The 13,460-nt window shown below is 42.7% G+C and overlaps 1 protein-coding gene across 2 annotated transcripts in view; it reads right to left on the bottom strand.

Moving 5' to 3' along the window:
* kif6 (kinesin family member 6) overlaps window positions 1–13,460 on the bottom strand; it is a 705,324-nt gene that overhangs the window by 512,739 nt on the left and 179,125 nt on the right. For both annotated transcript variants that reach the window (XM_085997944.1, XM_085997945.1), the window contains exon 9: window positions 11,724–11,810. In XM_085997944.1, the coding sequence (XP_085854070.1) occupies window positions 11,724–11,810 (87 nt within the window). The remainder of the gene's footprint in view (window positions 1–11,723; window positions 11,811–13,460) is intronic.

Genomic DNA, 13,460 nt, shown 5'->3' with positions numbered 1-13,460 from the left:
AGAGGGAGAGGGGAGGGGGAGCGATCGGGAGGGGGAGAGTGTGGCGATTGGAAAAGCGGGTCAATCGGGAGAGTGTGGCGATCAGGAGACGGGTGTGATCGGGAGAATATGGTGATAGGGAGAAGAGGGCAATCCGAAGAGGGGGCAATCAGTTAAGAGTGTAGTGAATGCTTGAGTTGGGGAGGGTGGCGGTGGCAGGATCAGGGAGGGCAGAGGTAGCGATTAGGGGGGCAGGGAGCAGTGGCCAGCAGCAGCCCACGTGGTTTGAATATAGAGTTGGGAGGAGCACAGCTGCTCTTCCAGGCTCCATATTTAGGCAAGTATTTTTTTTAATTTTACCTTTTTGGTGACGGCCTGCAGCGGTCCCTTTCCAGACCACCTGTTAGGCCGTACATAGACTGGCGCTGGCTGTCTCCTGGCAAAGCAAATATTGCCAAGGGAGCCATAAACAGGTGTTAGGCCCCTAATTTGCTTATGCAAAGGGACCACGCCTGTTTCAGGCGCAGGCCCGGGACATCTATTTTTGCCTACACCATTTCCAGCTCGCAATGTGCGTGATTTCCTGCACGCCATAGTGGAGGTTTACGTGCCCATTTAGCACCCGAGAAATGGGCGCAGTGCCATCGAATTTCTATGCCTCTGTGTCCCCTCAGTCAGCATCCCCAGCCTCCATCAGATCATCCCAAATGCAAGGTTTCTGTCTCCAATACTCTACCTGACATCAGTCCTAAATTGCTCTTTTGCCAGTTTGAGAGAGAAAGGGAGTAAAATTATAGTTAATATAAAAATAAGTATATAAAAAATAGGGTAAGGAGAAGAGATGACAGGACTAGGGCAGGTGATTGTTTTAATTTATGTAAAATTGGATTTGAGAGATTTAACTTAATTTAGGGTGACTATCACAGTAATAAGGGTGAAATAAGGACGAAAGCAGATGGACCAAGTTCCATATCCCCCTATAACGAGAAGCACTGAGCATGCTGGAACTCTGTCCTGTGCTAGCTGACCTCGCTACCGAACCCATGCCTATTATCCCTGTGTTCCATTCCTCACCGTCCCCAAATTCACTGTCTTCTTCTTTCATATGGTAGTAGCAAAAAATAAATTAAATATCAATATCTAAGTCAGATATCCATGCTAAAGCTTCCGGTGTAACAGCGTGGGTACCTACGAATTTCCTCTGAGGGCAGTGTTCGATAATGTGCTCCAGGGTCGGATTAGGAGCTCTGCACATGCATGATGGGGATGCTTTAATCTTCCATCTATGGAGACGGTGGCAGCATCTACCATGAGGTGGTTGATGATTGTCCAATGTTTGCGAGGTAGGTTTGATCCTTCGGGTTGGACTGTGTAGTCCTCTATAAGGAATCAGTTTGGTATGTCGCAGTTCTTCCAAGCATTTCGCCATGTCACCAGGCTGAGGGGAGATCCCTGAAGGGCTTCAGCGACAGTTCAAAATGGTCTTCCAGATTTGAGACAGGTTGATTAAGCCGGCCTGGATCGGCATATCTTTGCTGGTGTAGTGGTTGTATTCTCTGGAGACTGCATATTCACGACATAGGTGGTACGATGTTTGCAATCACGGGCAGCCAAGGCATTGGTGTCGATAAAAGCGTACCACGGTGATAATTCTCATAATACAGTTCAGCTGGACATCAACGAATTTAACATGCGGACTTGATAGTCATGCCGGAGAGCAGTACTCCGCTGTAGAGTGCACCAGGGCGAACTTCACTGTGAACTTGCCCTTTATCTGTACTGATACCTGCGTCAAGCTGGCGTGGTAACAGTTGATACTCGGGTGAATGATGCACTTTGGTGCAGTCCAGTTAGGGAAGGGCAGTCCTGGTGAAGCTTTAAACATATAAAGCAGAATTTTCTTCCTCCCTTCTGCCAGTTTAGCAGTGGTAATGGTACGGGTGGGGGGCATAAAATTGGACAGGAATTAATTACACCAGATTCTCACTCATTTTTGCCCCTGACATATTTTCCATATTCCTGTCCTTCAGATGCTAGTGCCCAGGCGTATTATTTGAATCAGTAATGGAGGAGTAATCGCATTTTCCCCTCATTGCCACCTGGACAACACTGGATGCTACTTGAGGTGGCATTTAACAGGCATCCAGAGTTTGTAAGGGAGCTAGCATCGCAGAAACATTTTGAATGGCCGAGGCAGGATGAGATTTAGGCACAATGGATTAGCGGTTCTACATTAGTAGATTTTGCCAATTTTCTATTATCTGAATGGCAATAGATTGGGAGAAGGGGAAGTGCAACGAGACCTGGGTGTCCTTGTGCACCAGTCGCTGAAGGTAAGCATGCAGGTGCAGCAGGTGGTGAAGAAGGCAAATGGTATGTTGGCCTTCGTAACAAAAGGGTTTGAGTACAGGAGCAAGGGTGTCTTGCTGCAGTTGTACAGGGCCTTGGTGAGACCGCACCTTGAGTACTGTGTGCAGTTTTGGTCGCCTTATCTGAGGAAGGATGTTCTTGCCATGGAAGGAGTTCAGCGAAGATTCACAAGGCTGATCCCTGGGATGGCAGGAATGACGTATGAGGGGAGATTGGGTCGATTGGGCTTATACTCGCTGGAGTTTAGAAGAATGAGAGGGGATCTCATCGAAACTTATAAATTCTGACAGGTCTGGACAAACTAGATGCTGGAAGGATGTTCCTGATGGTCGGAGAGTCCAGAACCAGGGGTCATAGTCTAAGGATAAGGGGTAAGCCATTTAGGACAGAGATGAGGAAGAATTTCTTCACCCAGAGAGTGGTGAACCTGTGGAATTCTCTACCACAGAAGGCGGTTGAGGCCAAGTCTTTAAATATATTCAAGAAAGAGTTGGATATATTTCTTAAGGCTAAAGGGATCAAGGGATATGGGGAGAAGGCAGGGACAGGGTACTGAATTTGGATGATCAGCCAGGATCTCATTGAATGGCGGAGCAGGCTCGAAGGGCCGAATGGCCTACTCCTGCGCCTATCTTCTATGTTTCTATGTATTGGAGACAACAAAAATATTCTTAAGTCCCCCAGGCATCATTCTCCTACACCATGGCCATTTCTTCCCCCTACCCCAGCAGTGATCTCTTAAGTGTAGATGGGAATCCTGCCAGAGGCTCACCAAAAAATCTTTGCGGGGTCAGTCAGGCAAGTACAAAGCTCAAATACTCCATGGTTTAAAATCATGACCATGCAGATTTATATGTACAGCAATGTCTGGCTCCTGCAGTCATCCTAGGGATTCCCCACCCCCCACCCAGTCTACAGATGTAAACAGGAAACATTCCATCAATTAACACATTGCCAGTTGTTGTGGGTTAACAAAAACCAGAGTATATATATAACACTATATATGTGAGCTGCATGTCTGAGTGGTGACAGAATTTACAATTCAACCAAGTTTAGGGAAAGAACAATAATTCTCCAACCCATGGACGTCATTTTAAAATATGTTAATGTTTACATGCATACAGCTGCATATTCCATAAGGACAGATGTACTGGCTAATTAGGATGAACCCCAGCTAAATTTGAACTACAAATCAATTCATGTTCAGTGAATTCAGATCATTTTGACCTTGACCAATTTCAGATTTTAGTGGCCAGTCTTTTCCCTCCCAAAGTAAAATGTTCCACAAATGCTGTGCATGCAAGAGAACTACATATTGTCAGTCACACACCAAAAATGATTGTACAGCTTCAGGCGTCTTGCTTCTTCCTGGTGCTAACAGCTAAAACCCATAGTAGAGCAGTTTTCAGTTTTTTTTACATTTTCTATTTTCTATTGTGTAACATTCATCCAATATTAAAGGTAGTCGGGTGGCTAGCTTTTTTGTGCTAGCTATGTAAGTTGGTCTGGGAAGCTGAGTGTTCAGGGCATCCCTGGTAATCAATCCCTGAATCTGATTGTCCATTTCCTTAGCAGTTTAGGGGGCTGCACCTTTCAAATGCTGTTCTCATAGTCCATTGATCATCTAAACCCCTCCTCTGTACTACAGCTTTGCAGTCTGCTGGAATTGTAACCTGCATCTGTCTATCTGAACATGGTAATTGTGAAAGGTTTCTGGAAAAGACATCAACTAAGCACCATGGATAAGTTTAAAGGGTTGACCACTAGGCAGCTTTGAGAATGAGTCAACTCTGGTGATGTCAGCCCATCTCCTCTGCTATTTCAATGTTCAACATCATCGCCAAATAAGTCTTTAATGAGGAGTGCCAGTATACAGGAGAGTACTTGAAATATGAAGGACTCGGTCCCCGATGCTCAATTGGTAAACTGTGTGTGTAATAGAAGAGACCAAATGGGTCTAGCTTTGATCTCTGATCTGTTCTGAGTTTGCTGACCTCTGCTGGAATGGTGATAGGTGATACAATTAAACTCACTGACTGCCCTTGGGCTAGGAAGGGGGAAAAAAACAGTACGGGTCCTGATCACGATCTAGTTGGAAAGTGCAAATGTGTGGATGTCAAGTGAGAAGCTTGGACCTAGAATCATAGAATGATACAGCACAGAAAGAGGCCATTCGGCCCATCGTGCCTGTGCCTGCTCTTTGAAAGAGCTGTCCAATTAGTCCTATTCCCTTGCCCTTTCGCCATAGCCCTGCAAATGTTTCCCCTTCAAGTGTTAATCCAGTTCCCTTTTGAAAGTTAGTATTAAATCTGCTTCTACCACCCTTTCAGGCAGTGCATTCCAAATCATAACGCTGTCTACGGAGGTCACGGTCCATCATCAAAGACCCTACCCACCCCAGCCACAGTCTGTTCGCCCTCCTGCCATCTGGGAGATGCTACAGATGCATTCGCACCCGTATGACCAGATTTAGGAACAGCTTCTTTCCCAAGGCTGTCATCCTACTGAACTCCACAAACAAACTCTAAAGCCTGCACATCTGCCAATGCACTTTATTATGGTTATGTTATGTTAATATACTACAAGCCAAATGTATGTTGAATGTTTAAATGTCTTAATCCAAATGTACACTCTCGGGAGCCGCAAGCCTACATTTCGTTGTACTGCACTTGTGCACTAACAATGACAATAAAAGTTGATTTGATTTTTTGATCACTGTGTAAAAACAATTCCTCATCTCATTTCTGGTTCTTTTGCTAAAAAAACTTAATTTGGTGTCCTCTGGTTACCAATCCTTCTGCTACTGGAAACAGTTTCTCCTTATTTACTTTAACAAAATCTTTCATGATTTTGAACACCTCTATTAAATCTCCCCGTAACATTTTCTGCTCTAAGGAGAATAATCCCAGCTTCTCCAGTTTCTCCAAGTAAGTGAGAAACTTGGACCTAATTGTTATCCCCCACCCTGAACAATTGGATTCTCTGCAACATTCATGACAAATGAAGAATAGCCACTCCAAGTCCCAGAAAGGTGCTGGTGACCATTTAGCAATATGCCAATGAGACAAAATGCCTTCAAGAAAGGAGGGAATAGAGAAAAATTATGTATTCATCCTTTTGTGTGGCATAGGTTATTACATAGTTGGCATTAAGAACCTGACACACTATGAAATAAAAATATGAAAGCTAAAATCAGGCATACTCCCTCTCATTTTTCAAATACTGGCTAAGATTTGGTAAGTTCTCACATGCCAACAAAACTTAGCCAGTCCCAGTTTGAACTGTGGAAGGGAGGAAATGGACCATCACTTTTCCTGACAGACTCCAAGTCAATCTCTTACTTTCCCCTTTCTCTTTTGTAAAGTACCATGTCCTCAGTGTTCCAAGGTTACAGGACAATAATGGGACAGGAGGAATAACTTGACCTGCACCATGTACACATAAGTACTTTATACCAGGAGTGTAATGTATGATAATACATAGCAACCAAACAGCAAATACAATAAAAATGTTAAAGGAAACTGAAGCTGGCCACACCGCAGGAAAGGACGAGGGTTTTGCCTTACACTGAGATTACCTTTCACTGGCTATTAACCCACTTCAGCATTGTAGACTCATCATCGTCTGTACAGAACTGATGAAATTCAGCACATTTCTCATTTTGCATTTACAGTCTAACTGTAAGGCCGAGGACTGTGTACTTGCACCAGGTTTAATATGAAAGTATAATGAGCTTGTCATTCTGCGAATGCATAACAAAAGTTGATTATCAAGAACTTCTGAATTCAGTGCTGTACTTTTGCAATCTATATCCTGAATAACACCGTATTTCTACAAAATTTAGACACCTTTGGTCTCAATTTTAAAAATCCATCCTTTCTATTCTATTCTAAGGTATGTAATAAATCCCACATTGTTGAAACACAATGCCTACTCAGCTTTTCATCAGCCTCGGAGACGCAGCATGGGGCAAATTGTTTCTGCTGAAAAAAGTGCTCCCTCCACAGGCCATTCAGCTTACCTCGTAACTATCCACAAAAGCTACTGTGCTAACAATTCAAATTGAGAAACTCAAGAATCTCATTTGAAATGCTGATGTGAAATATTGGCTTATTTTGTTAGCTGCAAAAACAGATTGTTCTTTATGGAATGGAACATTGTAAACAGACCAAAGTTAAGTGTGACCATAACGATGCCTGAACAAGAAGCAGTGCCTGTGTGTTTAGTGGAGTTTTTCTGCTTGTAGTTGCTGCATTGTGTCAGTGTAAATTGCAGATCTTGGGAAACTAACAAATGGTAACTAGTGCAAACCATTTCACTTTTACCGCATGTTTTATTTCAGTGGAAATGTAAGTCGGGTGGGGTGTAAAACAGGTGGCCAATCTGTTGTCGCCTGGCGGTACAAGTGAACATTCACCCCCAGAGTGTGCTAAAGTGAGCAATCTGTATGAAATCTGCAGGTTTTCCTGCACTTGCTACTTATTTGGAAAATAACATGATAAACTCTGGATTTGACCGTTAACTAATTTTACTCACAGAAGTCACTTTATGAGTGTGCACTAAAGTCAACTCAGTATTTTAACTTTCAAAAATATTGCCCCCAGTGTACACTTAGCAAGTCAGCTACCACTGACTTTCAGAGTAAATGAAATCTCCAGTAGTGGACTATGAAATTCTGCTCTTGATTGGGAAATACCAAACCACTTTTTCCCTCCCTGTCCACGTGCCACACTTAGTTCCTCAACTGAAAGGACAAGCGGGCAATCAACCAGGTCCGAAGGTCTACCAATATATTATAAACCAAAACATAATTTTTATGCTGTGCAACAGGAATTTTGTTCAGATGTCAAGATTAATTTATTTCACTTCAAAACACAAGGTTGGGCTGAAATTACTCAACCATGTTTATCAGTTATTTATGTTGAAGAATCTTCACTGAAGGTGCTAGTCCACTTCCTTAAATCGCTGGGTTGTAGTGATTTCTGACAGGGAAAGAGTTAAGAGACTATCTCAAATATTTTTCTTTTGGATTGTTGAACCATCTATCTCTCATCACACCCTACCCAATCCTTGCTTCACCTCTCACAATATTCTAACACCGGCACACTGTCTGTCAATGGTGTTGACAATCTGCTATTTCAGCTTAATGGTTAAAAGGCCTGGAATGTTTGCGAGATTCAATACAGAAAGAACCTCGAGAAACCTTTTTGTGTCTACATTCCAGTTATAACTTCAAACTAGGAGTTAGTGGTCCAACAAATGATCAGGCCCACTTTTTCTTCATTATAATACAAGTCTGCAACAGCCTCAGGCATGACTAAAAAGAGATGAACAATTTGTGGCTGTGAATCAGAAAACATTAACGTGGGTGGGTCATTTACCATGCAATTATGGAAAAGCTTGTAGCACTTCCAAAGCGAGTTTCAAGTGTTCCCCAAACTGCAAGCTCCTCACTGATGAAGTAATTAGTGAGTACCTGCATCTCAAATACACAGTGTGAAACACGGTTGATGGTCATGTTTTCAGGGCCAGCTGTCAACATTCATTCACATACTTTTCTGCTGCCAGCGGTGGTCACAGAACATTTTCGTAACTATGGGACAAAGTGGCTGACACTCATAACAAAAACATTCTTCGAGATTAACAACCAAAGAATGGTTGGGGTCAGCCATTATGCACCTCAGTGTGAAGGACAATACCACCCTGAAAGGTGCTGAATGACTGGGTTTGTGCTACATTCACTGAATGAAAATTATAAATGTGTTTTTCTAAACCAAAATCATGCCCATACCCAAAATGTCTTAATTTCACGTCCCTGTGTTTATTCTTTGATTTTCTTTCAAAGATTTCTGACCTCCAGCCATCTTCCTTTAACCAGCTCGACGCAGTAGATCAGCTTTGTGCTTTTTCACAGCTAATAATCTTTTCTCAGTGTTATGCCAGCAGAAAGCTGGAACTGGTCATAGGGTGTCAACCTTAGTTGATATCAAAAATTTGGCACTTGTTAAAATTCACTCTCAGGATGTAGGTGATAATAGCAAGGCCGGCAATTATTGCCCATCCCTAATTGCCTTGAGAAAGTGGTGCTGTCTCTTGTTATTCTTTGTAGCAGTTTCATACAACTGCTCAGCTTGCTAGGCCACTTCAGAGAACAGTTAAAAATCAACCATGTTGGTGTGGGACTGGAGTCAGTTATAAATCAGACCAGGTAAGGACGGCAAGTTTCCTTCCGTAAAGGACATTAGTGAACGAGTCGGGTTTTTACAACAATCCAGCAGCTTCATGGTCACTTTTACTGAAACCAAATTTTTTAAATTTCCAAATTATTTTTAAAAACTGAATTCAAATTCTTAAACTGCCATGGTGAACTCACATTCCCTGGATGACCAGTCCAGTAACATACCACACGAACTGCAGCGGTTCAAGAAGGTGACTCACCACCACCTTCTCAAGGGCAATTAGGGATGGGCAATAGATGCTGGCCTTGCCAGTGATGTCCACATCCCATGAACGAATTTGTAAAAAAAAATAACCACTACACTACCGTAAAGTATAGAAAATATGCAGAACTTGGAACTTTTTAAGAATCCATTTTTCAGTTCCTTCAATGGTTCAGCGGGTTAAGGCAGAGCTGTACAGACCAGGAAGAAACAACAGAAAATGCTGGAAAAACTCAGCAAGTCAGGCAACATCCGTGGAGAGAAATTTGAGTTGACGTTTCGGGTTTTGAAGAAGGGTCAAACCCGAAACGTCAACTCAAATTTCTCTCCACGGATGTTGCCTGACTTGCTGAGTTTTTCCAGCATTTTCTGTTGTTATTTCGGATTTCCAACATCTGCAGTATTTTGCTATCGTACAGACCAGGAAGATCCTGGTGTGATCCGGGGGTCTGCCTTCAGTTAGCTGATTCCAACAGGGATGGCAGTAAGCATCGCATAATGTGCCTCAACACCCCTGGAATATGTAAATTTGGCACAATTTCTGCTGCTGATTACTATCGCGTGCCCCTAGCTGATAGTGAGTGGATATGGGTGTCAACTGAAGAAAGACTGGGCTTAGCTATGATGCATGAAATATTGGCTGAGATTCACAGCCTCTGCTCACACATGAAGAACAGCCACTTCCATAAGTTACTGTAGGGTGTCTGGCTCCTGTAGAACAGTACCTAGTAAGGATTTAACAAGTTCAAAAGAAATGAAGAGGGAAGAAAACAAACAGATGTAGGGAATGTGGGAATGTTTGTAGAATATATTTTCTTCCTCTTTTTTGGTTCTCACGTACCATATACCATTTTGTGGGTGAGAGAACACACAAGAAACCCATTTCCTAATCTCTGCCGATGTCGCTTTAGAGCCAGTTGCTATGTCATGTGTAAATGGTTTGCAATAACCTGCACTCCAATTACTCCTTCCATAATTTTGCCTCGAACAAAGGCACACCCTGTCCAGTCGGCCATGTAATGTCCTCTTCACTAGCATCTGGGGACTGGTGTCAAAATTGTGAGCGTTATCCTACAGACTAGTGAAGCAACAACCTGACATAGCCCTACTCACAGAATCATAACTATCAGCCAACATCCCAGAGTATTCCAGCACCATCCCTGGATATAAACCACCAGAGGCAGGGATACAATGGTATACAGTCACGGCAGAGTGGCCCTAGGAGTCCTCAACATTAACTCCAGATCCCATGGAGTCTCATAGCTTCAGGTCATACATGGGCAAGGAAACTACCTACCATTCTCCCTCAGCTAATGAAACAGTACTCCTACATGTACAACACCACTTGGAGGAAGCACTAAGGGTAGCAATGGCACATAATGGATCTGGGTAGAGTACTTCAACATCCATCACCAAGTGTAGCTTGGTACTACCACCACTGGCTGAGCTGACTGAGTCTTGAAGGACACAGCTGCCAGACTGGGCCTGTAGTATGTGGTGAGAGAACCAACATGAGGGAATAAGTTGCAGATGTTTACTTTCTGGGCAAGAGAGTTTGATTGGCAATCATTAACAATTATCATGTTGTTAAAAGGGTACTTAAAATGATCATTACTAGACTTAACTTGCTGTGGCGAGTTTACTGGGCAATTCACAAATGCAGCAATTTTGTGAAAATCACTGGGAGGTTAAGCGCGAGATGCCGTTTTCGCAAGGCTAACGGCAGAGCAGCACAAATGGGCTAGCAACTTGTGGTGATTTGCAATTCACGGGGCATCTCTTTCTCGCACAAGTTGCTGGATGATTTGTGCATTAATAACGGTGTGCTTCATTCAGATTTTGTTTTACAGCAAAATCTGGATCCATTAAAATGTATATGAAGATATTGGGGAAAATACTGATATTACTCCAGAATTGGCAAGAGACATATAGTCAATCTTAAAAAAGTAATCTCTTAAAATGATCGTGACAAGAAAAACTAAGCCAATGCACAAACAATAAATGCAATTTACTGAAATGAGCAATGTTGCTCCAAAATAGACTCTGGTTTTACTGTGACATGAGAACTTCTTAAATGTTCCAATGCTTTCTATAGTTTCCAAACCACAAAATGAATGAGAACACACACAGGAAGATGTATTTATTTTTGCACACTTTTCTACTCGTCTTATTAAATATATTTATGAGGTGACTCAATTGTGGGTTTATTTTAGAAAGCAGACCTCATGGTACTTTTTAAACTTACAATATAAAATATATACTAATAGGCATGTCACTCAAATCCAATGCTGTATCATTCCCATATGTCTAGTGCCAGTTCTTCAATATGGATTTGTAAAGGTGTATGCCCACTAAAGTGAAGATGCAAACATGTCACAGTATGATGTGCTGAGTTTGGAGGAACCAGCTTTTACTTGTCTAGCACCTCAGATGGGTGTAGCAGCTGCATTAGTGGCATGTATCTCCCATTAAATTTATACATGCCTCTAGTACAAATAACATTCAACTCCAGTACTACACATGTAACAACAATAGCTTTCATGCTATGTTAAGAATGGAAAATGCTTTAAATTTGACAGTCCAGTAGACAGTATGGTGGTATAATTCAGCGGCATTGTATGCCAGTATAACAGAGTCACAGTATGTTGATATACTCTATTGGCTACGAACAACAAACTCTGCACTGTGCTACACTAGCACTCTATGCTGGAACAGCTCAGTGACACCATGTGTTGATAAAACCCAGTGGCATAGTATATTGGTATGCTTCATAGCACAGCATGCTGGCATACCAATGCAGTGTGCTACAGAAAGGTGTGACACATGTTTCTGCTCCTATGCAGTAAGTTCCTGATCTTAGCTGAATTGTCATATTAAAGAGCATCAACCAGACCTTTTAAAAAAAAAAATTGAATAAGGTATTTCGTATCTTACCAATCGAGGATCAATTTCTTCATTTAGAATAGCTTCATTCTTGATAAGTGCTACTCTCTGTGCAAATCTGCATGTTGAAATAGATTCCTGCATGAGAAAAAAAAATGGCTTAAACAATTCAGCAATCAAACCAAAAAAAGTCATTTGGCACATAGGAACAGGAGTAGACCATTCAGCCCCTCGAGCCTGTTCCGTCAATCAATTAAGTCATGGGTGATCTGTATCTTAACTCCATCCTAACAGCACTGTGGGAGAACCTTCCCCACACGGACTGCAGCGGTTCAAGGCGGCGGCCCACCACCACATTCTCGAGGGAAATTAGGGACGGGTAATAAATGCTGGCCTTGCCAGTGACGCCCACATCCCATGAACACATTTTTTTAACAATCTAACTGCCTTTGTTCCGTAACCTTTAATACTCTTGCCAAACAAAAATCTATTAATCGCAATTTTAAAATTTTCAATTGACTGAGCTTCAACAGCTTTTTGGGGCACAGAGTTCCAGATTTCAACTACCCTTTGTGTGAATAAGTGCTTCCTGAATGGCCAAGCTCTAATTTTAACGTTATGGCCCTTTGTTCTGGAGTCCTCCACCAGAGGGAATAGTTTCTCTCTATCTACCCTATCAACTCCTTTAATCATCTTAAACGCTTCAATTAGATCACTCCTTAATCTTCTACTCAAGCGAATACAAGCCTAGTCTATGCAACCTAGAATCATAGAATGGTTACAGCACGGAAGAAGGCCATTGGGCCCTTCGAGCCCATGCCGACGCTCTGCAAGAGCACTTCAGCGAGTCCCACTACCCCGCCCTTTCCCTGTAGCCCTGCAAATTTTTTTCCCCTTCAGGTACTCATCCAATTCCCTTTTGAAAGCCGTGATTGAGTCTACCTCCACCACCCTTTCAGGCAGTGAATTCCAGATCATAACCACTCGCTGCGTAAAATTTTTTTCCATCATGTCGTCTTTGGTTCTTCTACCAATCACCTTAAATCTGTGCCCTCTGGTTCTCGACCCTTCTGCCAATGGGAACAGTTTCTCTCTATCTACTCTGTCCAGACCCCTCATGATTGTGAACACCTCTATCAAATCTCCTCTCAATCTTCTCTGCTCTCAGAAGAACAACCCCAGCTTCTCCAGTCTATCCATGTAACTGAAGTCCCTCATCCCTGGAATCATTCTCGTAAATCTTTACTGCACCCTCGCTAAAGACTTCACATCCTTCCTAAGGTGCGGTGCCCAGAATTGGATACAATACTCTAGTTGAGGCCAAACCAATATTTTATACAGGTTCATCAATATTTCCATGCTTTTATACTCTATGGGGGTGATTTTCATTCAGAAGTCGGGAAGGAGGCGGGACTACAACTTTCGAGTTGTAGTCCTGCCTCCATCGAGATGCGGCCAATCCACGCGATTTTAACTTGACTGACCTTGTTGAGCCCGCCCAGCGGGCTCAGCAGGCCAATTAAGGGCCACCCGGCAACAGGTGACGTCACAGACTGAAATTTCATTTGTCAAGACATTTTGACAGATGAAATATCAGTGTTTCACAGCTGTTTGAAGCTGTCAAACACTGACAGTCTTACTTCTAACTTGAGTCCTTCTACACAGACTCAGTTAGAAATCTCACCGACACAGAAAGCTGCAGGCTGTCACTTTTGACAGTTCGCAGCCATTCTGCTTTCTGTGCCGGTGAGATGATGTACTCCCGAAGCCTAGAGGAAGGAAGGCTGT

Source organism: Somniosus microcephalus, chromosome 9, assembly GCF_052327205.1.
Source record: "Somniosus microcephalus isolate GS21.2 chromosome 9, FLI_Smic_1.0, whole genome shotgun sequence".
Classification (NCBI taxonomy): domain Eukaryota; kingdom Metazoa; phylum Chordata; class Chondrichthyes; order Squaliformes; family Somniosidae; genus Somniosus; species Somniosus microcephalus.
This window is presented reverse-complemented; position numbering and strand designations above follow the sequence as displayed.